This window comes from Pelmatolapia mariae, linkage group LG10_11 (genome assembly GCF_036321145.2).
Source record: "Pelmatolapia mariae isolate MD_Pm_ZW linkage group LG10_11, Pm_UMD_F_2, whole genome shotgun sequence".
Classification (NCBI taxonomy): Eukaryota; Metazoa; Chordata; class Actinopteri; order Cichliformes; family Cichlidae; genus Pelmatolapia; species Pelmatolapia mariae.
In genome coordinates this window covers 52,113,739-52,140,722 of record NC_086236.1, presented here as the reverse complement: position 1 = coordinate 52,140,722, position 26,984 = coordinate 52,113,739, and the positions used below count along the sequence as shown (strand labels likewise).

General features: G+C 42.8%; 2 protein-coding genes across 6 annotated transcripts in view; one reads left to right on the top strand and one right to left on the bottom strand.

Annotated features, from left to right (window-relative positions):
- Positions 1–9,681, top strand: part of klhl32 (kelch-like family member 32) — a 32,993-nt gene extending 23,312 nt beyond the window's left edge. For all 5 annotated transcript variants that reach the window (XM_063487235.1, XM_063487234.1, XM_063487233.1 and 2 more), the window contains 5 exons: positions 470–1,196; positions 1,348–1,406; positions 3,587–3,779; positions 6,095–6,189; positions 7,961–9,681. In XM_063487235.1, the coding sequence (XP_063343305.1) occupies positions 470–1,196; positions 1,348–1,406; positions 3,587–3,779; positions 6,095–6,189; positions 7,961–8,122 (1,236 nt within the window). In that variant the 3' untranslated portion in view covers positions 8,123–9,681. The remainder of the gene's footprint in view (positions 1–469; positions 1,197–1,347; positions 1,407–3,586; positions 3,780–6,094; positions 6,190–7,960) is intronic.
- Positions 9,678–26,337, bottom strand: mms22l (MMS22-like, DNA repair protein). Its single transcript, XM_063487230.1, has 26 exons — positions 26,257–26,337; positions 25,387–25,584; positions 25,003–25,128; positions 24,485–24,537; positions 23,830–23,917; positions 23,531–23,708; positions 23,168–23,261; positions 22,937–23,067; positions 22,591–22,704; positions 22,332–22,511; positions 21,818–21,880; positions 21,612–21,731; positions 21,158–21,393; positions 18,860–19,076; positions 18,477–18,766; positions 14,943–15,124; positions 14,548–14,698; positions 12,952–13,091; positions 12,555–12,697; positions 12,218–12,374; positions 11,937–12,082; positions 11,615–11,826; positions 11,193–11,359; positions 10,547–10,643; positions 10,197–10,364; positions 9,678–10,033 (listed from the first exon to the last, which is right to left on the bottom strand). Exons 2-26 carry the CDS (start codon positions 25,557–25,559, stop codon positions 9,958–9,960), a joined length of 3,702 nt encoding a protein of 1,233 aa, XP_063343300.1. The 5' UTR covers positions 25,560–25,584; positions 26,257–26,337; the 3' UTR covers positions 9,678–9,957.
- Between the last annotated feature and the right edge of the window lie 647 nt (positions 26,338–26,984).

The following is a 26,984-nucleotide window of genomic DNA, read 5'->3' as shown; positions in this document are numbered from 1 at the left end:
GTGTGTATGTGTATGTGTGTGTTGGCAACTATGGCTGTAGTGCTGGCTCAATCTTGCCATAATAGCCTATAGGTGTCTAGAAAAAATTCTGATTAGCAGTCCTTCAGTGTTTCTTTTTTTTCTCTCACATTGGTTTTCTTTCCCTACCTCTATTTTTCCCCAAAGTCTTTCCTACTGATTCTTTCCTTCTACACTTCCCTCTTATCCTAACGTCTTTCCTATTTGCCTTTTGAAGGGACCGGATGAAAAACGACTGGAGCAGGGAGCCTTTTGTTTCTAATTTAAAACTTGAAAAGAAACAAAAACTGAGCCATACTGAATTCAAATAATAATTTCATCAATAATACATTAAAATTGAATGAGCAGTTTTTGAATTTATGGAACCATGACAGCATGATGAATATTGTAGTCACTGTTCTTCCTGCTTGCTCTTGGTCTCTAACTGATCTTCTCTTCTTTCTGGATTTAGCTGGTTGTTCTGTGGCTCGAGCACGACTGTCGCTACCAGTACACCGAGGACCTTCTGCAGCACGTCCGCTACAGCCTGATGGACGTCCCCACACTGCACCACCTTTCGCGTAGCCATCCTCTGGTCCAGTCTAGCCCTACGGCTGCTGCTCTGGTAGATGAGGCCTTGGACTACCACCGCGCCATCTTCGCTCAGCCCCTCCACCAGTCAGCCCGCACCAGACCGCGCTTCCAGTCCCTCACCCTCTACATAGTTGGAGGTCGGAAGCGGGAGGTGAGCAGAGTCCGGGAGCTGCGGTATTTCAACCCAGCTGTGCAGGAGCACGTGCGAGTGGCGGGCGGGTCTAACTGGAGCGAACTGGTCCCCATGCCTACTGGACGCAGCCACCACTGCGTGGCTGTAATGGGGAACTTCCTGTTTGTCGTAGGTGGAGAGATGGAGCACGCCACTGGGAGGACATGTGCAGTAAGGACCGCCTGTAGATATGACCCCAGGGGCAACCGTTGGACTGAGATTGCCCCCATGAAGGCATGTAGGGAACACTTTGTCCTGGGAGCTCTGGGGCAGTACCTGTACGCAGTGGGAGGCAGGAATGAGCTGAGGCAGGTGCTGCCCTCTGTGGAGCGTTACTGTCCCAAGAGGAACAAATGGATGTTCGTCCAGCCCTTTGACCGCTCGCTGTCCTGCCACGCCGGCTGCGTTGCTGACAACCTGCTCTGGGTGTCAGGTACACAAGGAGAGAACACAGACTCAGCATGCACATTCAGTCCCATATACGTTACTTTTATCTCACTTCTGCTACTAAGTTCACACTTTCACACACATTTGCAGGAGAACATGTCACTGCCAAAATCCTGAGATGTTTGTTTGTGTTCCAGGTGGGGTGACAAACACGGCTCAGTACCAAAACCGGCTGATGGTTTACGACCCAGAACAGGTAGCTGTGGACTGATTGGATTTGTTTCTGTGTGTCGAGGAAATGTATGTTCATTTTCCCTGATTACAGCTGTATACTCGATACTACGGCACACTTTATCACCATATTCCCAAAACATACTAAAGCCAACTCGAGCCAATATTTACATATAAGCTAAGAATGAATTTACTGTGAACGAGGCTGCTGATAGAGACAAAGTTACAAAGAAGTATGATTATACTCTACAGTTCATTCTACTTTCAGTGGGGTTTTCTTTTTTTGAACAGTGATTTTGTTTTACTGACAGTAACCTTACTGTTTTCATTCATCTCCTGACTCTCATCAACAGCAAACAGCAGTGTTCAGTACAAAAAAATACCCCCTTTTACACGCCCAGGTCCAAACAGCTGACACACAAAATTTGCCTCAAGCTTCATATTTTTGTTTTCTCAGGAGCTTTTGGAGACCAAATGTGAGATAGATGAGATTATTTGAGTTACATTTTTCAGGTGTTCAGAAACAGAACTCTCTATTGATGGTCTGTGGTGCATGTGAACTGCTTGGTAAAGCGTTTTGGTTGCTATTATGTCAGCGCTGAGAGCTTGTTGTGTCCTTGGAATCCTTGGAGTATTCAGAGCCACTTATTATGAGACTGATCCTGAGATTTTTCTCTGTGAAAGTTTGTACTGAGGTTAGCTTAAAAATACAGTTCACTCTGTTTGAATTATTGTTGACTGATGATGAGACTTTTGGAAAAGTACACACCTAAACATCATCGGTGTAATAATAATTGAGTATTTTTTCTCTCTCCCAGGAATAAAAGCACACCTTATGTTCTCAATGATGGATAGCACAACAGGCAGGTGTCAAGTGTCTGCTAATTGATTTTCACACTGTATGGAATCAATTAAAAAAATCCCAGGCACTCTGATAAATAGTAAAATTAGATTTGGGATGGGAATTGTATTTGTATACATGGTATGATTAATTTGTGCATCTGCAAAGGTGTGCTTAATGCAAAACGACACTTCCAGGACTCTACAGTGCTCTGAAAAAACATTTTAAACTGAAAAAGCTGTACTTGTTCAGTCCTTTTCTAATTGCACTGTCATGAATTTTAACATTTAACATGCTAACTGAAACCTTTAGAGTTTGAGATGTAGCTCTTGGATTTTCTTTGCATTTTCTCCGAGCACTCAAATGGGGTGAATTTACCCCAACTAGCAAACTGCAAAACCTTTATAGAGGTGGTCATACTTGATCTGGTCTTCCTTAGTTTTTCAATGTAGAGGCCTGCGAAAACTTTCCTTCACACAAAGCTGTAAAGGTATGTAAAGGTAAAACAACCCCTTTGCTTATTTCAGCAAGACAAAATGTTGCAAACAGTAAAATTTCCTAGTTCCAACTTTTGACGTGTTTTTTCAGTTATATTTTTAAAATTAAATATAAGCTTTAAATGATTTTGATTCTGTGTGCAATAGTCAAACACACCTTTCTGCACTGGAATGTAGAGGGCTAAACCTCAATCGATTGTGTTTATAGGCAGCTGCTAAAGCCTGTATATAGTATGCGGTGTGTATATGTGTAATGCGCATATCCATATGGGTCTGTGTTTGTACATGTCTGCGTGGAAGCGAGGGAATGAAGAAACGCGTGAAAGAGAGAGGAAGAGAGTCTCATTTGTATTCACCATGAATCTACATTCACCTGCCAGAGCAACAGCAACCCCCCACCCACTCTACCCTCAACAGATGGCCACCCGTCAGCTCCCAGCAGACACACACGCACACACACACTTTCTCTCTCTCATTCTCTGCTTCAATCAAGCACTCACACACACACACACACACACACACACAGAAAATACACTTCGACACACTTAGTGAAATGAGCAGGGATCCTCGGTGTAAAATGGAGTGGCTGAAACATATGATTAGAAATAGGGAGGGAAGTCATTAGTACAAACCTGAGCTCCAGTGTCACGTTATTTATCTAGCGCTGAGCATACATCAATTACCCATGCATGGATATGCTTAAATATTAATCTTCTTATTCATCCTTCTTCCCTATCCACCCTCACTGTTTCTCTCTGCCTCCCTCTTTGTACTGCATCTCTTATTTTCTCCCTTTTTTTCCCCCTTCAAATCTATCTGCCGTTCCCTCCCCATATCTACTCCCCACCACCTTCGCCTCCACCTCAGGACCAGTGGTTGGCCCGCAGTCCCATGTTGCAGAGGCGAGTATACCACGTCATGGCGGCGGTGAGGAGGGAACTGTACGTGTTAGGCGGGAACGACCTGGATTACAACAACGACCGGATCTTGGTCCGCCACATCGACTCCTATAACATGGACTTGGACCAGTGGACGCGATGCTCATTCAGCCTCCTCACAGGTGGGCAAAGCGATGAAGCCACCGTGTGAACATGCATACATGCACGGAAATAACTGTGTGACCTGCACAACTTTGTCTGAAATGATCCATTAGACAGAAGCAGGAGAAGCATTGGCTGTGACAGAGAAATTGCAGCTTTCTTGCTGAGAGTTAGAGGAGATGGGTGATGCCACGGTCATGTCTGCGCTAACATAAAGCCACTGTCAGGTGATGGTTAGATTAACTTAGATAAAGACTAGAACTGGGGCAGTTAACTGAGTCTGTCGAGAAACAATATTTGCTTCTGCTAGTCACCTGACAGGATCATGAAACTCACCACTACAATCCATCTTAAACTAGAACTTGTTTATTTAATGCTGGTGGTTTGGTAAGGATTAAAAAAACACACAGGGTGTGAACAAAATGCTTTTATGCTGGTGCTCGATCATGATACCTTTGATTTGAGCCAGACTGGCAATTTTTATATTAATAGACCAAAAGACCCACTGCCCACTGTGAGTGACTTTACTAGTGACAAACTGGGTGGGAAATGTTAACACATTTTGCTTCTCCCATCTTCCTAGCATAAATCAGTTTGTAGTTTTTTCTGACCAACAACTTTAATATTCAATTTTTGGGAAGATGTTAAATTGAAAAGTGTTAGATCTGCCCTACACCATACATACACATAAAGCCTGAGTTAACAAACTCATCTATCATAGCAACATATTGAAATTTCTGTAGTGTTTAGCAGCTCGAAGCTGCTCTGTCAGGAGCTGTGGAGCCATAAAACAGAGCTAAGAGAGAAACAAGGCCACTTAAGACATACAGCATCAAGAGACAGCACCCATTCCTTTATATTTTGGAGACCTTTAAAAAAATGTTTAAAGTTGTTTTGAGCCACAGTTCTCCAGGCTTTGTGAAGGTCTTTCAAAGTTTATCTTCAGACATTGACTGGTTTTTCACACATTGTCCAGTACTTGAAGCTGGCCATTTTCAGAAGTTTTTAGTTAGTCTATGCCGACATCTTAGAATTTAAACCAGTTCTTTGCTATCTGTAGGCACTTTGCCACTAGCAGCCTGTTACAATTTTTTTTCCCATTTCCCATTTCATAGTTGAATCTATGAAAAATGCCAAAGATCAGTTTGACAGACATAAAATAATATTTTTTGCACCAACAAGGAGTGCTGTTAGCAGAAAACCTTGCACATCTTAGCATGTTGTACAAGTATCTATAGCAGATGAACAATTTCTGAAAGTCATGTCCTTAAGAAACAGGAGAAAAATCCAGCAAAGACCTGACACAAGACCTGAGACATTCATCAGGGCCTTTAGTTGATCCATGTACTGTTCACTGAAGCCTCATCAGAAGTGGTCCCAGTGGAAGGGTGACTGCATTTCCATGTGTGTTTGCACATTTCAATTAAGCAGTGCACCTATTTGCCATTTTTATTGCAAAATATAAAGCTAAGAGGGGTGGCTCAAGACTTTTGCACAGTATCATATATTACACTTTCACGCAAACCTTGATAGTTTTTTTAGGCAATATTTCCAAATTCACAGAGGATTTAGTGACATTTGAATACCAGTGTGATGACTAACAGCAGTCTGATGCTCAAGGCCACTGTCGATCAAACTTTTTTCCAAGTTTAACTTTTAATTGCTCTTTATGTAGTCGTAAATCTTTAATGAAAAACACTTCTGAAAACAAGTTTTCAGCAGCTTTAATGCTAATCTATTTAGAACACAATATATTTTTAATACAATTATGCACTGTACATATGTGGTGCTTGGAAACGTAGGCTGAGTGTAACTCTCGGCTTTGCCCTCCTCTCATTAGATTAGAAACACAACACATAATGCCTCCCTGTTGGCTGTGAGTAGGTGGTAGGATGATATACAATTAAAACATATAGAGAGTATATGTCTACTTTGGACCTGAGGGTATGTTGCACCTTTTAGCCTACAGGGTAGTGGTGGGATGCAACACAAGCACTGCCAAGACAATCTCACATGCATATACTGTAGGATGTGGTCATGTTTTCTCATTTCCCATTACAGGCTTTAAATTCTGGATGACTTTATTGTTATTTCCTCCTCCTCCTGTTTGACTTTACACAATTGTTCTCGGATCTTTTCCTCCCATTATATCTGCAAAAGTTTAAAGACAAAGTCACTGAAAGAGAACACGCCATAGCTCTGCGTACACTCCCACCCTTGCCCCATCTTTCTCCATTTATCTTTCTCTCTGCCTCCTGGGGGACGTGGAAGTCATATTGTCGGGATGCCCTCTGCTTGGCACAGTGAAGCATTGTGCCGTCTCTGTCCTCTTCAGGTCAGAACGAGTCTGGAGTAGCGGTCCACGATGACAGGATCTATGTAGTTGGAGGATACTCTATTTGGACCAATGAGCCTCTGGCATGCATTCAGGTGAGTCTTCAGAGTAAAGACAGGTGAATTTAAAAGGCCCCAGACAAACCCAATGGAGAAGACTGAATGCTAAAAAACAGGAGCAGTAAGGATTTCTCTAACAATGTGGAAAACATTCGTTCTGATGGTGCTTTAAAGTACTTTCAACATACAAGTGTCAAAATCTGACAGCGGGTCAGATCTCACTGACATAACAAAAAAATAATGCTGGATATCTATACTGATATAGACTGGGTAATGTGTTAGGAAGGAAGGGGGCTACTAATGAGACGATGGATGGTGTCCTGGGGGATCTCCTCCCAGATCTGGACCAGGGCATCACTGAGCTCCTGAGCAGTTTGGAATTGCAAACTGGAAGTGTTGGAAATACAGAAACATGATGCCCCAGGTGTGTTCTGTTGGATTTAGGTCAGGTGAGTGTTTGGGCCCAGTTAATGGTATCAATTCCTTCATCCTCCAGGAACTGCCTGTATGCTCTCACCACATGAGGCTGTGCATTGTTGTGCACCAGTACAGGGTCAGACAATGGATCCAAGGATTTCATCCTGATACCTAATGGTCTGTGTCCCTTCATGGATTACTGACCCACCACTAAACTGGTCATACTGAATGATGTTAGTCTGTTACATGTGCTCAGTGTGAACCTGCTCTTATCTGTGAAAAGCAAAGGGTGCCAGTGGTGGGTCTGCTGATTTTGATATATTATGGCAAAATGCCAGTGAGGCTTCAGAGTGCAGGGAAGTGAACACAGGGCCTACTACTTCCTATGGAGGACGTCGGGTCATTCTCATGAAGTCCGTTTCTGATTGTTTAGTCGGAGACATTCACACCAGCGGCCTCCTGGAGGTCGTCCAGTTCCTACTTGCACAAAGGGGCACATACTAGCCCTGCTGAGGGGTTCAGGACATCTCCTGCCTCTCCTGGAATCTCTTCCATGCTCTTGAGACTGTGCTGGGAGACACAGTAAATCTTCTGACAATGGCAGATATTGACGTGCCATCCAGGAGGAGCTGGGCTACCTGTGAAACCTCTGCAGAGTCCAGGTCATGCTACCAGTAGTGACACTTAACATAGCCAAAATGCAAAACTAGTGAAAAAACAGCCAGAAAAGATGAGGGGGGAAAAATGTCCCTGGCCTCCACCTGGAAAACCATTCCTGCTTTTGAGGTTGTCTCATTGTTGCCCCTTTTGTGTACCTGTTGATAAGACCAAAGCAGCTGAAGATGATTTACACCCTCCTCTGTTACTTCACTGACCAGATTAGTATTCCACAAGTTGAACTGACTTGATGATTGATTAAGTTAGTTAGTACATGCTTTAGTAGGCTATTCAAGCAGCTTCACTAGTATTGTAGGGAACAACTAAGCGCTCTATTGTAGGCGATTAATTCAAATCTAACCCAATATCTCCTAGTTAACAGCAAGAACCTTCCCAGCTGTTCATGGCTCGTCAATCTAAAGATGAAGACCATTCTAGATGGAATCTAGTAAAGAGCAAATGACTTTCATTAAATACTTTTTCTCTGGTATTAATATAAAGAGCGAAAACAGGCTTAATTGGGATTTATTAATGGGCATAGGGACATCTATAGCAGTTTTTAAAGACTGAAATAGGACAATATCTCTTACCTTTCCTGAGGCTGATGCGTATGTTTGTATCAAATTTCATGCCTTGTGGTGGTGCCAAAGGAAAAGACATTGTTATTACTATGTACTGGCCCAGTGCCATTACTACAGCTGTGCCATATACTGCATGAGTTTTCTCTTTCCAGGTGCTGGATCTTAGCACGGAGGGAAAGGAGGAGGTTTTCTACGGGCCAACGTTGCCGTTTGCCTCCAATGGGATAGCGGCCTGTTTCCTTCCTGCTCCTTACTTCACCTGCCCGAACCTACAAACTCTACAAGTACCCCATCACAGGATAGGTGCTATTTAAACCACTCCTTTACAAAACGTGAGGAAACCAGAACATGTGACCAGAGGATGGAGCACTTTCAGATAAACTCTCATTTTTTATTTTTATTTTTTTTTAAAGTACTCGATTATTGGACTCAATCTGAAACACGCCATCTCTGACACCAAAATGTAATAATAATATTTTCCTGACAAGAGCCGTGTTATTTAAGCTATTTAAACTTCTAGGAACAATCTACGTTCACAACAATAAAGCATTTTTTGGTTTCCAAAGACTGAAACATCATGACCACTGACGACACAAGGAGCAAGTGGGAACATAAATCTTGCGGGAAAAGGACAGGAGAAAAAGAAAAAGACAGTCATCCTAACTGTTAATAAAGACATGTGGAAAGCAGATATTGCTGACCTGCTCAACTGTCCTCGAGATAATAATGAAACTGCAGTTTTGTAACCCATTAAAGTACTGTAGGAGCATTTCTAGCTAGAACTGCTGTATAACACTTCCACGTGATCCCTATAATCACTTGGGTGGCCTGAAGAACAGCCTGCTTTCTAATCGCCCGTGCTGGTACTTGGGTTCATAGGTGTCAGGCTTGAGCTCATCAGTACATAAATAACCATGCCATCTTTTTTAGTTCAAATAAGATAACAAAAAAAACGACCTGTGTGAGTGCGACTGTTAATACACTCAGGACCTAAGACTGTTTGTGGTCTAATGAATGTCTAGTCCCATCTGCGTGCATACGTACCATATACTGAATTATGCTGATTGTCCAAAACATACTTCTGACCAAAACAAAGCCCCCTTTGTCTGTCGAAAAGAAAGGTGTTGAAAACCTGGAAAATTTGCAGAATAAAGATGCAAACAGAGAAGTGAAAAAAGGCGCAGGAGTGTGTTCTGTCAAGAGCAGTACTAGTTCTAAGAGTTTGGGGGGGTGAGGATGACTGCTCTTCAGTGGGAATTATTTAGCAGCAATAGATAATTGCACACTAATTTAAAGAACCACCTCAGTTTCTTTTTTTATGCATGGATTCTCCAACCAGCTCTGATGCCGCTGGAGGAAAAAGGAATGTGATGCAGCAGAAAGCTCCTCGGATGAAGAAGCATTGCAGTTTGATGAGGCTGGAAAATGACTAGCAATGACAGAAAATAAGACTTGGTGATTGTGGGAGACAGGAGTGAGACTTCATGTGATTAGGTGCAAACTAGAACGGGATTGGAAGAGATTGCTGCAACTTGGAACGGGGAGAGAGAATGGGAGAGTGGGAACAAACAGTACTACTTCTTCCCTTTGCTCAACTTTTTTTTAAGGTGTGGTGGTGAAGTCATTGGGCCCTGATCAAATCTGTAATTCAGACTACTGGATAGATAGATGCAGCACCTCATACCATAATCACAAATAATGTGTGCACACTTCACATTCTTCCCTTCTCTTAGTATCGAACAGAAACGAAAAGGTGGGGAGGCTGGCGTGTGGCCACATTCACATTTATCGTCACATTTTTCATTCAGTAACAGTGAATCTCTCAAAATGCAAAGCTGCACTTTTTTCTTTTTTGGACAATATGTACATATCTACAGGCAGGTAATATTAAGCTTTTAATCCATGATAGGAACATGTCCATTTGTATATTTGTTCTTCTACAAATCTTTTCCGTGCTTTTTTACAACAGCATTTGAGGTTTTAAGAATATTACAGATTATGCTAAACATAAATTAAACAGAATTTCTAAGGTATCCTCATTTTTTTAAGGGAAATGGACAAAAATGAAAATACTACATGATAAGAAGAGATTCTTGGAGGTTGTGGCAGGTCCTGGAGGAGGTCTCTCTTTACTGGAATTTTTTTTTTGTCACTCGCTTTCCAGACTGGTTATTTCAGCTTGCCCACTTTTCCCAAGGAGACCCAGCAACTTCACATATGCACTCCTGTTACACAAATAAATGTGGCACATTCTGTAAGTCACAGAGCTGCTGAATATTTCTTGTTCTGTATGCAACTGCAGCGCTTATTGTCTAGACAACTTAAAAATAGTTTAAAGTGATGAATGCCGTCTACATGGCTTCCAGGGTGATTCATGTGCTTGCTCACCTCAAGGCGATGTTCTTGCCCAGTCCTCTTTTGCGCTCAGTGTTTCTCAGACTGAGAGACAGGTTGGGGATAAGAGCTTGAACCACAGTGGGATCTAAAACAGCCACAGTCTCCAAGACGCCGTATATCTGCCTGTCGTAGACTCCCTCGTTCTCCTCCACAAACGACCTAAGAGCATCGAGATGGTAGGCATGGTTTAAAAAATAAATTAATAAAAATGATGGATAAAAGAGGCTGTAATTTGATGATGATCTATAATTACTGTCTATGAATAATGTGTACATTTCACAGTCGAATATTGCAAAGTTTGTCGATGCATACAGTATTTAATGCTACAAAAAGTCAGTTACCGTAAGACTGTGATCATCTGGTCGCATGGTCTCTCTGTAGATGCGGCACCACACCGCTCAACTACAAGCTGTAAGGCATCTGTGCTTGTCTTCCTTACTGCACATCCAAAGTAAAAAAAATCACTTCACAATCACATCAATAGAGATGGGCTGGAAAGTGTTGATTATATAAAGCATTAGTCTGAAATGAAGTGAATCCACTTAAATGACACTGTTATATAAAAAATGACTAACTTCTACTTCAATCAATCAAAACTGCAGTAAAATGTAGAGTTAACAGAAGATCTGAGTACTGAAAGTCATTACAACAACTCCTAATCTACATAACAAGAGTTTCTGAGTAGAATTTGTCACTTTCTCAAACGGGGAACAGCTGCTGGATTACAACTTTATTCTTTTATGCCACTAATGTCGCACTGTCCATATTCCTCTGCTCTGGACCATCATTACATTGCTTGTACTCAGTGAACTGTGATCACATGGAAAGCCAGACGCTCTCTTTTTATACCAACTTCTGGATTGTTAGATCTCATGATTATATAGTTTTATACTTAAGCTATAGACAGAGAAACAGTGAGGTAGTGGAGGACTGCTATATTAAAACTTGGTTTGTAAAACTATTTAAGATTCAGATTGTCAGTCTTACCCTGTGGCTCGTTGACCAGCATAATGCAGCGCAGCAGAGAGGGGAGGGGCACGGTGAGTAGGGAGGGGTCTGAGTCACCATTTCGTCTCAGAAGCTCCAACAGGAACATCAGGACGGATGCCAGGCGAGGAGGGGGGGCGTGACCTTTGAACTGCAGGAAGTTCTCACTGCAAACACAGGCAGAGGTATTTCTAGTAACTTTAAGAGGCTGTTTATGTAAAAACATGATGAAAGAAGGAAATAATGTACATGAGTCCTTGATAATAAAGGTAAGACAGCCTTTGGGGCGTTTGGAGTTTTCAGTCATTGCTGAGAGAGTTTTTGATTCAACAGGAATCACATTCAGAAATTATGTGAACATGAAATTCAGGTCAGTGCTGGATCATGACAGGCAAATTCTTTTCATGGTTCTGCAGACCTACCAAAGAACCTCTAGGATGAGTCTCCTCAGGGCAGCTCCACGGCTGGTTGGGTTGGCCTCGCAGGCACCCAGAAGCACCGGGTGGTTGGCAATAATGCCCACAGAAGGTGAGGCAGGAAGGAAATGGTCCAAATATCTGCGAGTTACAGAACGTAGTTGCTGCTTCAGGTAAGCCCCCTGGGACTGAGACACACTAGAGGCCACAGACAGACCCTGGAAGACAATAAATGGAAGGGTCTTTATCAAAATAGCCAGGTTTCTTTCTTTAATGTAACGGCTGTGTGTTTGGACAATGTGTGTCTATATTATACATTTGTCCCCACCTGTATATACAAAGGCAGACTGTCTCTGAGAGCTTTGTCTTGCTGTGTGAGGTTGTGGGGAAGCAGCAGCCCATCCACAATGCGGAACAACAGCTGTTGTGCTTTTGATGTGGCCAGCAGGGGGCTCCAGTGCTTCACAATGCAGCCTGGTCACAGAGAAAAGACCGTGTTGTACTCTCATACACAATTCCAATAATTTCTCGCCCAGTCGTGGACTATATACACAGTATATTCTGTGTGTATTCTGTGATGCGTTTGGAATTGATGAACTTTGCACCTACCAACAGCCCAGTATGCAAGCTGTATTCCCTCTTGGTTCTTGCTGACGAGAGACGGTTTAATGTGCTTCAGGATGTCACCAATGTAGTCTAGGGCTGTGGTCACCATGGCTGAACGCTCAGACAAAACCTTCAGTCCACTGTACACACTGCCTACAGCCTAACACCATATGAAACACATAGAAACACACGCTGATGAAGGTTTACAGATGATTTTTACTTTTACTTGGACACAAAGCCGACTTGAGTTCTCTCATAACTAACTTGCTGTAAAATTTCAAAATACACAAAGACAGAGAATTATTCCCCAGTGTGTTTGTCACCTGTGTGCGTATGTTACCTTGACAAACATCTCCAGGGCTGCAGTTGGCTCTGGCCTGGTTGCTGTGGGATTAAGGCTGGCTCCCTGGAGAAGCCTCTCCACCTCGGGAAGCCTCAGCACAAGCCGGGTCAATTCACACAACTGTTGTTCCACAGCCCGGGCTGACGAATGCAAAAACACAAACACTGGCTATTCAAATGATAACGAAGTTCACATTAATGTAAACACTTCCTTTTTTACTTAAAGAATAGGTTCAACTCAGAGCAGAGATGTAGCCATGCAACACCTCTATAAACGTCTGAGGGGAAAAAAGAGTCCTAGATTAACATGTTTGTAATTCTCATTAAGCTTTCTCATCACATAAAAAAAAAAAAAATTGCATTGTAGGTTGAAAACTGCTGTTGAGTATTGTTACCTGTTCTGCTGTCAGTGCCATCTGGGTTCTTGTGAAGGTGCTGCTGTAGAACACATCTGACCCAGGCCCTCACTGACAGGCTTTGTGCAGAACCAGACACAGCAACGCCAGGATCTCCACTCAGAGAGGACACCAGCTCACTGTGAAAGAGAAGAGACAAGAACCTGATCACAAGTCTGTTTAGAGATGTGTGGGGCAGGGTGGGTGGGGGGTGAGGCGGTTTCTATTGACTGTCCAACTAATGCACATCTTTTCAAATGGTGGAAAGCCTAGTTCAATGGAAGCAAATTCTACAAGACACTTTGCAGCTTGTGCAATCACTTTAAAGCAACCCGTGCAAAATAAGAAAGATAACTTTGTCAGAAAAAACTTCTAAAAAGGATCACCAAAATATAATACAAGGCTTTAATTACAAAAATAAGATAATCAGGAGATTCTTTTGCATTCATCTCTCATTTTGTCTTGTGTTTACTTTACAGCAGTGAACCTCTGCCCCCAAACTCATTCGCTGTTTAGTTCAATTTAAGCTAAGAAGAATGAACGAAGCTTTGGTATCTTGCAGTTGAAGGGTCAGGTACTGGCAGTTGCCCATACAAAACACACCACCTCTTTATTGCATAATAATCTTCCTGCCTCTCTTTCATTAATAAACAGTGCCCAGACAGCTCAGTAGGTAAGGCTGTGGTCTATTAACATTTTGGTTCATGGATATTAATTTAGCTTGTGGCTCATTTTCTTTCTCCATCTTGCTGGATTGGTGGAGAAGGATGTGCAGCTGATGTCCAGATAATATTCCAGATGTCTGCAACTTTAACTAGGGAACTATTTTCAAACCACAGCAGGCTATTCTGATTGGTGTTTCAGCATCTCTGTCTTTGCTAGACGCATTCCTGTAATATTTAACCTGTCTTTGTTGTAGTGGTTTCAGGCTGTGCAGGTAGAATTTCCATTAAGCATGCCACAAGTGGCCATGTTGAATCTTCCTAATGGTTTAGCCCTCTGTTAACCTTAGCCAAAGGCTCATGGCTGCAGCCAATTCCATTTCATGTTTACGTAGCTTGTTAGAGCCTCTAACAGCTTGTGTTGTAAGCTTATGAAGCACATGCACATGTCAGCGCTTATGTGATGGGAGGGACTTGGAGCTGCAGATGGAGGGTTGGATTTTTTTAAACTCTTGGATGTTTTTTTTCCCCTACTGCAGCTTTAGTATCACTTGGCACCGTCTGAAAAGATGTCTGTGGTTGAAATAATAATCATTCTTCTACTCTTGAGTGTAATTTTGAAGCTGTAATACTTTTACCTTCTGTATAAAGGCATGAATGCATTTTTATTTATTAATAACCATCTTCACTATACAAGGACACCCTGTGCTTCATTTATTAATTAGAGACTGTGTAATGTACCTGCAGAAGTTACGGAAAACAGTTTTTTTTTAAGTGCGTCACACAATGATGAAGCTTGATAGCTAACAGGAACAGAGGAGAACATCGTTCCCATCTGACTCACCTGATGTAAAAGCATCAGGTGAGTCAAATGAAAATGTTTTGGGACAGAGAAGACTGTGGGGTGGGATTGGATTCAAAAGTCAAAGCCTACCTGTTTTGAAGCAGATGGGAAAGATAGCGAGTCACCAAGAGTGGGTGAACCATGTCATCCCACCCAAAGTATTGCATGATGGACTGAACTGAATTTGGTTGAAGGTCCTGGGGTGCCGAAGTGGGTAGATCAAAGGCGAGAAGGGTGAAACCTGAGGAAAATGAAAATAGGTCAGTGTTGTCTCAGTTAGATGGATGATGATACAAGTATAGCGTACAAGTCATTAATGTCTTCTCTTTACTATGATCTTTGAATTTTTGTGTGCTTTCCAGTTCTACCTTTTCACTCGTAAAGCCATATTTCCCCCTCAAATTTCCTTCATTTAAAATAGCTACATCAGTTTTCTTTTAGATGAGGATGCTCTCCCACCTTTCCTTCCACTGGGTCTTACTGACCTGCAGCTGCATCTGCAAGCTGTGCTGGAGGTGTCTGAGAAAGACGTAGGCTGTGCAGGAAGGGGAAGAAGTGAGCCCAGAGAGCAGCTGCTACCGCTGGGTGGCGCTCTTTCACCACACTGGTGGTAGCAGGAGCCCAGGACAGGGTGGGAGCTGACTGGTCACTGCGCTGATGGACTCGTCTGGAAGGACACAGACACACAGAAAGCGAGAACAGATAAACAAATCTATCCAATGCAAAATCCAAACTCAGTGCTCTCTCTTGTGTACACCCCCCACCCCACTCCTCCCTCTACTTTCTCAAATCCTTTTGCTCCACAGTTCCTCTCTTTCACTCCTCCTTCATATGTTTTCCCTCTCTTCTCTCCTGGGGGATTACTGGGTGCAGTGGTGCGCTGCAGTGTGGAGCAAAGCGGGGTGGAGGTAGGTGTGAGGAAGGAGAGGAGGATATTATAGGCATAGAGTGGAGCCTAATACTGATCCCCTGTACACATACTATACTTTGGCTCTTCTGGCTCATCCCTGGCCCTGGCCCCAGCCGCTACGGCAGCCCCACAGTGGCTGGCATTAGCCCAGATAAGCAGCTGAAGGAGCTGTAATCTCATTTAGACGGGAGATGATCCTTCTGTCCCCCTCATTCACCCGGATGAGGGTGTAGGGAAGCGGGGGCTAAGGTGAGGTGGGGAAGAAGCAAAAGATAGAGGAACTAGCAGCCCCCTTCTATCCTATCCTTAACCACACACTCTACTCTGTTACTATATTACATACACACACGCACACACACACATACACACACCTCAACGGTGCCTTCCCTTCCAGCAAGGTTGCATCTAATCCAGAGAGAGCTGAGACAATCGATTAGAGTCTGAATTCATTAGCCTCGTTACTACTGCGGAATAGGCCTTTCACACCCATCAACCCTCATTGTACAAGACATCGTCAGAGACCCCACTTAATCCTCCTCACTGTGGCTTCTTACATGTACACACAAACACATACACACACCATTACATACCACTAGGGACCAAAGTAACCCTTCCCCCAGCTGCCTTCACTGTAAAGACATTAAAAAAAAAAGTAGCATCCTAACAATGCCAGGCAGACAAACACATCAGACGCACACATGGGCATACATGGAATTAACTCCACGTCCCCTGTTTCCTTACTTTGTCCTCACATTTGTATCTAATGTAAAGGTGTTTTTTTCCTTTATAAGAAGACACCTGACAGTAGTTGTCCTTGACTGTGGGGGGAAAAAAAAAATCAAAATCCGCTAAAAGGTCTTAATGCTCACAAAGGAAAAAGCTTCATAGGAAGGCTTGTATTTTATCAAGCCAAGGAGATGGGGATTAATTGTTTGTGCCAAAAACAGATCCAACAGACTGTGCCAATGCCAGCTCACCTCATCAACCAGCGTCACCCCATCCTCCTACAGCGGAGGGTCATGGGAAGAAATAAAATTGAGGAATTATGCCTGTTACTGGCTTCTTGCCTCAGCACCATGACGATGGCTATCAAGAGTGAATGTTCGGACCCTACGCCGCCTCAACCATTGGCAGAATAATTCTCGTAATGTGTGCAGATTCCACATGGCTCTTAATAGACATAATGATGCACACACTAAATTTGCCAGGCTACATAATTGCCCATTAATTGTGTCACAGAAAAGGCATTAATCACAAAGAGATACCGAAAATTGCCAGGCCGAAGAATTATATTTAATTTGGCGGTACGAATTGGAAAGAGAGAGCACGGTATTTTAATTTTTTTTTTTTTATTTGGTTAAATGGGTCATGGTGGTCCAGGCCATAACACAGAGGGCCTCTGAGAGTTCTCTTCTTCTCCTCTCACTCCTTGGCCATTAATGTGCAAATGTGTGCCCTTCAACCCCAAGATCTGAGATGGGAAGTCTGGGAATTAGCAAAGCTAACGAGATACTGTGTTACAAGGGGCTGGCACTGAAATAAGAAACGAGTACACCTCGGTTAGTGTTTCACTTTGGGGGTGTGGACAGTTGTGTAGGTTTGTGTGTGCTGAGAGGGTGGTAGTGCACACTGGAGAATTAAAGCAATCATACACCTACACGAAACCGCAAGAGGGCTCGGTAACACTTAATTTTACAATGCCCTTTTTCTGAGGTTTCAGATCATTTATTAACCTTTTCAAAGTAGCGTAAGCATAAAGAGGTAGTAACACTCTGAGTGCTACAAAACTCCACAAACAATATATATCTAGAGGTATATTGAAAAATCAGATATATACTCAACAAAGCTGCGTATCAAACCTCATTACTTTGACATAAAATGGACTGCACATTGTGTGCACTGAATACATTTGCTAATAAATGTTCATTTAGTTTTCACCTTTAGTGATAGAGCCACAGGAAACCATCTCCAAAACCAAGAGTCACCCTCACTTCTCTGGAGGATTTTTTTCAAAACAAACCTCACTAGCCTGGTTTCCAGGAGCTGCAAGCAACAAATTTTAGAAAGACTGTTTTGATAAAATAGTCTGGATGCTACCAATTGAGAACTCTAACAACTAAGTGGAGCACATACAAAGGTAAAGCAACCAAAGAGAAACCATTTCACCTAGCAGTTGGTGAAGGCCACAACAAAGCTCAAAGATAAGTTAATTTTGAGTTTATAAGGTCACAAGGTCATAAATTAATCCAGATGATTCAAAATAGGCATTTTTTTCTAATATAAAATGATAGTTGTTGTCAAAGACTTTAATGCCTTTGCACAGCATACTGGTGTAACTTAGGAGCATGAAACATTTAAAATTAATTCATCCATGCAATTGTGAGAAGCCGCTTTAATTGTGGTTCAGAGCTATTGCAAACATAATAGGTTGCAAACAAAGTGACTCTTCTTAATAACACCAGATTAGCGTGTAAAATATACACGTCTTTCCTCACTGTCTGATATCTGTCCACTGTGGCCTCTGTTCCATCTCCACCTCCCATAAACAGAGTACGTTTCAGATGTGGCTCTCTGACCTTCAGCTGGGGTTGTTCATGTAACGAACACCCCTGTCCTACAGCTGAACTCATTCTGGTGCCCTACTGACCACTGTCTCTCAACACACCCACAGCACTGCTGCCGTCCTCATAAAGACAGGAGGGTCCACAGAGGGTCCCCTGGGCCCGTAACTCTAATCAGGGCTACTGCAGCACCTGGTTAGGGTGACCCGGGGCCACTGGTCCTCCTGAGACTAACTGGGGCCTCAGTGCTACACAGGCTTTTTACAGACACCCATTCCTGCTTACAGCACAATCCTCTTATTGTCAGTATGAGAAGTGAGTGGACTCTGGGATGGGATGGGGAGAGCAGAAGAGATCACTCTCCTCTGCTGTAGAGACTTATCAGATTTTAATAAAAGCTTAGCTTGGCCTTTGCCAGAAAACATTTGTCTGGATGTGTCTACTATCTGTGAGGGAGTAGCTATCAGTGAATGATGAAAGAATGAGGGAAACTGAGGAGAAGTAAGAGATACCTGGGAGCTGGTGAATATTTACACCTGCTCTCTCACCTGAGCTGCGCAAGGACGATCTGCAGAAAACCCAGGGCAGAATTCAGCTCGGACTGGCGGCAGGCAGGCAGCAACCAATTGAACCCGTCACCGAGTAGCTTTTCCTCTGATAGGCTGAGAGTGGTGCTGGTCTCAAACACCTCGGCCACACCCTCCAGGTAGGACCCAAGTGGCCCCCAGAGGGCAAGCCTGCGTGAGACCTCTGTGGTTTTGTTGTAGAACTCTTTGGCTGTCTTGTTAAAGGAGGAAGCCAGCAGACTAGCCTGAGCTCCAACATCCAGACCCCGCTCCTGGAGCAAACATACGATGATCCATCAGAGCTTTTTTTTTTAAATGTTATTTTTAATTCAAATCTTTTTTTATGTTATGGTAAACAAATATACCTGGAATAGCAACACCATTGACAGCTGCCCTCTCCAGATTAGTGTGCGGTGTCCAAGAGGACAGTTAGAGGGCAGAAAGCCAAGCAGCTCACAAGCTCTGCTGGCCACATCCTCCAGGTCTGCCTGCCGGGCCACTACCAGAAACAGCAGCAGAAAGTTCATGAGACCTGCTTCCGACAGCTCCTGCATCTTCTTTGGGGAGAACTTAGAGTAAATCCTGGACACACAGGGACCAAAGTAAGAAAGAAAGAGGAAGGACAAAGGTTTTCAGGTATGCCACAAGAGATGGACAACATCATGTCACACAAGACAAAGAAACAAATGGTTGCATTGTTTATTTTTAGATTATTATCCTATTTCACTTTTTTCTTTACTTCCACTATCCAACTCATTAGAAATGATTTGTTCTTCTGAAACCCCCTGACTTTAAACGCTGACTAACTGAACTTTCCACCCCTGTAGTGCACCCCACCACCTGCCTCCATCACCTTCTCAGCTCCAGGGGGAGAGGCTGGGCTCCCCAGCCTATGTGGGTGAGAGAGAAAGGAAAAAGCAAGAGAGTAAGTAAGAATAGAGAACCACCCAGCACGCTGTTAGATCCTGCGGGCACTGTGGAGAAATGCCTTTAAAGATCATGTTAAATGTCAGAGACACTCAGACACACAGCAGTAGGCGCTCAGTCCCTCTCTCTACAGCCAAACCAATTTACTGCAACAACAGAGAGAGATCAATAAAACCACACACACACCCGCACACACACACACAGAGCTTGCTCGCCTGGCAGGAAAACACAGAAGGCTGGAGCCCCCTACCCCTCCCCATCCTAAAATACAGATGCAGCCCACACAGGTGAGTAGAGCTGCTGTTTCAGTCAAAACACAAACAGCGCACATCCCAAGACAAACTCAGTGTAAGAAGTATGACTGGTATAAAAGGAGTGGAGAAAAATGAGACGGAAACTGGGAAAGACCAGGTTAACACCACAACCAGCTTAGTTACACCCACAGAGAACTATAAAAGGAAAAGGTGGTGAAGCATACAGTCAGAGTGAGCAGGGAGGGAGATTTAAATAGATGAATGGCTAGTATGTAACAGGGATATAAGCTGCACACTGGGAGATAGCAGAGGGGATTTTCTGTGTTCTCCCAACCTGTCTCTCTGTTTGTTTATTCTGGACAGCTTTTTTTTCTGGAGGCAAGCAGATGCTCCTAACTCCCAGCATTGGAGAGCAACATGCTTGCAGTCGATCCCATTAATGTGGTCGTCGCGGGTGTCCCGCAGAGCCTAGCCAGGAGCGGGAACGCTGCCGAAGCGTTGTGGAGATACAGTCGGCACGCCTCGCGCCTCCTTAGGAGGAGGAGGTAGTGGTGATAGTTTTGGTGGAGGGAGATGGAGGGAGGTGAAGGGGATGGGGGGTGGGGATCTGGACCTGTCCCAGCCCAGCCTGGCTGCTGCCAGACTGCCTACCACCCACATCCCCCTGCTCCCCCACCACCCAAGCTCCCCTCTCTCCCCTCTATCCGTGTTGGAAACCAACACAGCTTCGTTAAGGCGAATTAACCGCCACGCTCGTTAGCTAATTAGCCCCCATGTCTGCAGTGCTACTGAGCACATTCCAGACAGAGGGAAGTCATTAGGCGGATTTATCTACGGCTGCCTCCCTCTGGCAGCCAGCCGGCCTGGGATATAGGATGGACCAGTACATGGTTCTGATGCACCCATCAGCTTCTTGTCCTTTGTCTATTTTTTTCTTTATTTCCTATTCAAACACGCACTGTATTCTTCTCTTCAACGGCCTCACACACTGAAACCATGTCACTGCTCTAGGGAGCAGGTGCACAGCCTGTGTGTTTGCGTGTGCATCAGTAGGAGGCTTCTTGGGTCTGGCCTGTGCTGGAGAGCAGGTGGTTGACTCCTGAGACACCTGCTCCACCGGTGGGCCTGAGTAAATATCAAAGACGCACCGGGAGACTGCGATACACCTGGCACGTACACAAACAAGACTCAAATGCATGACAGTTTGCAAACACACATGTTGTGTGTGTATTTATGCAAGCGAGTGCTTACACATAGGCAAATCCAAACACCATTTAAACACATCACACATTTAAAGATCAAGTGGGAAGGGGAAATCTATATAGCCTATCCCTGATTAGTAATCACTGCTGAAAGCCTCCAAATCAAAATCCCACAATATAAAGTATATAGTGTTAAGGTTGTCAAACCTACTTTTCAAGGTGGAAGAAAATGTGAAGGATCGAGAGCTACAAAGCTTCTCAGCCTTCTCTCCATCCTTACCTCCCTTTGATCTGTCTCTGCGGGACTCCTCCAGCCCGATCCTGTGCAAGGCACAGGGCCAGCACTCGAAGAAAGATGTGGAAGGAGTTGGCAGAGCGATAGAGCTGGGTGTATCCTGGAGAGCGAAGGGGAGGCAAGGAGCAGCAGCTCCGGGCCTGCTCCAACAGAGCTAAAGGTGTCTTGGATAAAGTGCCCAGGGCAGAAATCCCCAGCCAGGGCACGGTAAATGAGGCACTCTGAAGAGGAGTGACAGAGCATAATATATAACTGTAGAGCCCTTGTTAACCAGGGTGCAGCATGACATGCTAAGAATTAGAAGTATGGTGTGAATAAAGGAGCAACAAATATAACACTTCAAAAATTGATGGTTAAACACAAAAGTAAGCTACTTGTAGTAAATTGGGCAGCAAATCAAATGTATACACTTCATGATAAGCCGCAGACGTTATATTACCAAATTCTTGCTGTAGTAATCCCAGAGGGTGGACACAGCACTGGTGCTCGGTTCCCACATCAGACAAAGACTGAGGCAGCAGTGGACATGCATCCTGACCTGCTCCTCTGCTAGACCTCCCTGTTATCACACACACACGCCATTTAAAAACACTATGATTTTAAAGGGTTCAAAAACAGAAGATCGCAACTAGAAACTGAGCATACCTTGGGGTTACAAGTTAATTTGAGCAACTCATCCACAAAGGTCCAGTTATCCCCCAGGTTTTTCTGCAGGTGAAGATAAATTAATGAGAGACACTTAAAAACAACAACTCACAGTATTCTATATTCATCATAATAGTCTTCAAGAATCAATGTATTGAAAGTGTAGTCTGCCTCTCTGCTCTTTAATGCAGTCTCAGATACAATCATCGAATCATTTGAGAACTGGAAAAGCCTCATGGTTGTGCCGTAAACTTTTGGAAACAACACCAATTCAGTGCAAGGTTCATTTGGTCATTTTGTTGAGACAATGCCCACGAAATGAGGGAATTAGGTTAAGTACAAACACAATATCTTGTTGTTAAAACCTTGTTGTTAAAAGGGTTAGTGTTTAAGATGAAACAGATTGCAGTTTTATATGTCAGAAAAATCTTTTTATATATTAGTTACATAGAAACACTTTTCTGTTCATTTGGAACATCTTCAGGTATCATTATTGCAATTATTAGTTTCTTACCTCATTCTGGACCACCGTGCCGCTCCGACTATACTGGCCTAGCATTGATAAATGAGTGACCAGCCACCATGTGAATCCTAGAGGGTCCTTACAGTGTGTGGGGAGGCCACTGAACTGCTCGGCAGCAGGTTTTCCTAAAACCAGAGGCCTCAGCAACGAGTTGATGTAGCTCCAGAAAGACTAAAGGGATCACACATTAGTTAAATACTGTCAGAATCAAAGTTTACTGTGTGACAGAACATGCGTGCATGTGTGTTACCTGTGTGTGCAACGCTTTATTCCTGTGTTCCAGAAGGTACATGAGCAGGACCCACAACTCTTTGGTGCAGGTGCAAAGGTAATGATGGCTGCTCAGCGCCTCTGTAGGCCTCACCTACAAATAAACAGGATCAATTAAACACAGTGATTTGCCAACTAAAGCTTTATTCTACACTAAAATGTTTTTTGTTGCACATTGCGATGCCTTCTATGTGCAGCTTCGATCCAGTTTTCGCTAACCAACTACAAAATGTGGCAATTATATGAGAAACACTTAGAATTTCAGCTTAAAAACATAACTCTGAAATACCACTGCTGCATCTAGTGAGATGAAATGAACCACCCACCTTGCTGTATTTGCCCATGGCCAGTCCAGTAAGGTCACACAGCAGACTGCACAGGTGTTCGTCAAACAGACTGCTATCAGTCAGGTTCTCTCCCGTCAGGTCCACAAACTTGTGGGCGTACACCACCTGGCCTGAAGACAGAATGAGTGAAATTACAAAGAGCCCGTTTCCATCATAATTCAACAGCTCTTTAGTTATTTCCTAGGTGAGAATTCTGCTGCAAACACAAACCCTGCATCTTGTGACCAAGTAGGTGAAGGATCTCCAAAACTGACCAATGGATGTCTAGATGAAGGTGTAGCAAATGCCAGGAGGGAGGTAAAATCTGTAAAAGGAACACAGATTTCACATTTCAATGTGAAAAGACGAAAAATCAGCTGGGTGATAAAACTGTAGTCATAAAACCTAATGCTCAGTTGATAATATATAGCCTTTGTACTCTGGTATGCCAGCCCCACATTGTCTGCATCTGTTTTAAATGCTGTCTTTGTTTTTTGGGTTTTTTTTAGCTCCCTAACACCTTTGTAATGAATGCCTTACATTACATCTCTACTCAAGTTAGATCTAAACAAACCAACTAGCGTTCGGCCGTACCTTTCCGTGATTCTGTATAGTAAAGGCACTTTGAACATTAGCAGGCAGGTCTTTGAGTCGTCCTACGAGGAGAGTGATCCCAAAAAGTTCCTCCAAAAGAGCCGAGGGGAACTGAGCCTCCAGCTCCTCATAAGGGTGTGAGTGACCTGCATCCAGGGACCTGGAAGGCTGGAGATATCTGAACATATGCAAAAGGGGTATCTAATCAAACATTCAAATAAACAAAAACTCCATGACACCATAATATATTAACATGTTTTTATTAGTTCCAGTGTGACATTAAAATGTGTTAAAATTACCTGTGTAGAAAGACTTTGACATACTGAAGAAATGTAACACATTCTTGCCGGAGTTCTTCTGCTTCATAGTGGAGATTTCCAGCTTGACCTAAAACATCAAAAGGATGCTGTAGGTAGTACTCATAATATGTCTACTGTATCAGAGATCAGATCACTGTGAAAATGACTATTGTACAGCTCATATATACATATCAAATACATTCAAATTGTTCATCAAAAAATATATATAGAAAATTACTCTCTAGAAATTATGGGATTTAATTTGCAGAATAATTATTTTTATTTACTATGGACATTTTATTCTTTACCTTTCTGAAGCCCTCGGTACTTACTACACTTACTTCACTTGATTTTAACTATTTTTTAATCACTCTCCTACAAGCTGATCAGACCATTTCCTGTCCCCACATAATATGCCTTAACTAGGATTAAAAAACTGATCCAAGTTCCAAAGGGGTTGACAGAACCTGCACAAAAATATGTTTCAAATCCTTTTTCTGCTAATTATATAAACAAGCAATGCACATAAACAACCTGTATATCTAACTAATACACAAACTATGCATATGTAAGCAAACAGTGGCTTACTATGCGAACAAAATACTGACAATAAACTAAAAGACTGTTAGTTGGACTAATGATTACACAGACTTACCAAAGTCATTTGAGTTGGACTTAACTAAAGTCTCCAACTTGTAAATCCGTTGTCTGAAACATAACACAGAACAGAAGAGACCCCGTAAATGGATATGAAGGATGTCTTTTTCAATAATGTATCAGGAATACATATGAAAAATTTTAAAGAATGATTTCATGACCACACTTTTGCTGCCATGGAAAAGAATTAAGTGGTAGAAACAACAAATTTTAACTTTTTCCTTTATAAAGATGATATCTGATGACTTACCATAACAACATGTTTTGTTGCTTCATTACATATCAGTAAAGACTTGTTTTCACAATGATTAGAATAGTATCAGGGTTTTTCCAAAGGTAGCTGCATAGGCAAAGATCACCCTCACTAACTCTGGATACACAGTCAGTTATTTCTATAAAGAGGCGTGAAACAACTGCTCAGTTCAGAAGAGACTTTAGAGGTTAATTCTAATAGGCTTTCAAAGGGTAAAGAGTTAAAGCAGACTGAAATAACGTATGCTTTACATCATGCCTTACCTGAAGAGGCCAAACAGTAGTTTTGTAGATTCCACCAGTGCTGTCTCTGTCACCCAGGAGAAGCCAAAGATGTCCACTGTGTCCGTCTCATATTCTGCAGGGGCTGGGTCAAGACGCAAGAGTAGCCTGGAGTGGATGCAATGACAGCAGTGAGACTTTAAAGCTTTTCTCCTAGTTGGAACTTTTGCTGCTACAACATCACAAGGGAGGTAATTGGAATTACATTTGAGGTGTTATATGTACAAAAAAACTGACCTCTGAAAAAATTACACAGAAAAATGACCCGATTTTACAAGACTGTTCTTACAGACACCATTTCTCAGGCACAAAATAGTGCCAGACAATTTTGTACGATTACAGTCAGCTGGCAGAAGGTGATTATACCGTTTCAAGGAGCCTCTAACAACGTATCCCTCTGTGGAAAGTACTCCAGCGGGATCATCTTTTACGTCAGAGCAGCAGAAGCACGGTGGTCGAACTGGAGCCAGGTCACATAGACTGTCTCCTGCAAATGGGGAAACTGGCGGGGTGAGGGACTGGCTGAAGTCATCTGACATGGTGTCAGTGCAGAATCAATTTCACCTGAAATTACCAAAGAAATAAAGAAATCACAGCGCAAAATACTGAGAGAATGCTTTTTTGTCAGTGGTTTGCAAAACTGTGTTCATATGTAAATATTCAACAAGTTATTCACAATGTACTGGGATGATGTATAATTTAATAGCACATATTATTTAAACAAAAGGGTTTCACAGCAATATTTTAGCATTGTACTTTGTAAGTACAAATGTACCTTACAGTACATTTGTACTTACATACAAGTATTGGTACTCAACGCAGAGCATACAATATACTAAAAGTCAGAGTTGTGCAAAATTAGATGTAGTTTTAAAGGAAACATGAGCAGAAAGCAGGGAAAAAATATCTTTGGAGCAACATAAATGATTTTATTGAATGTATAAGTGATGGGCATGTATGTTATTGCATATAGCTAGCCAACGAACAAGTACTTCACAATGGATCCGACATGAGAGTATAAAACATTTCATAGCAGTTACGAAGTGCAAATTTAACACTTTAACGTATCTACATTATACGCTTTATGCATGATAATGCTAGCGTTAACTGCGCTATCTTTCTAGCATACGTTGTGTGGACACGACAGCACAGTTAAGTCAAACAAAACTATTTTTAACAGGCAAACTAAAGACAGAAAAGCCTCCAAAAACACCTGTTAATGAAACATTAACTAACCTGTTAGTTCGGCTTCTTGTACAGTATAGTAGTTTGTGAATTTTACTTCCCAGTATTCATCACTGTTTGTGTTTTCAGCCGGTCCCGCGCGCTCACACTACGCAGGCGCGCACTCGCTCCACGCCCGATGATTGGTCCGAAGTTTCCCACTGGGAGGAGCCTAATCCTTTGACGGACACACAACAAGAGGTCTCACTGCTAAGCGCTTCCTCCGTCGCAATGTCTGTCCGGGCAGCTTTTAAGATGTTTAGAATTTTAGTGGTTTTATAGTCGGTTCAGCAGCTGTATTTATCGTGAGTTGTATTAAAGAGCAACCTGAACTTCCTCTGTATACCACTAACAGCGCTAAGCTCTCTCATTAAACAAATAAAATAATTAGATTCAGTTTCTTCTCGGTCTTTGTTAAGACATACACGCTAACTTGAAATTAAGTTTACATAAAAGATGTTAAATACAGACTCGGGAAACAATACTATGTGGATATATGAAAAAATATTTAGAGCATTATCGTCATAGCATGTATGTGCGTACACAGCTGCTCACCAAAAAGCACTGAACCAAAGCACCTGTTCCGTGCCGTGACTTTTCCCTGGGATTTGTCAAGTCACTTGTCCCCCTCGGTCCCACTGTCGGGGTTCCGCCCAAATGAATACAAAATAATGGACCGTATGAAAAAGAATTTAAAGCAGGCTAACCCTAATTTCCATATGCAGATCTGTCTCTCCCAA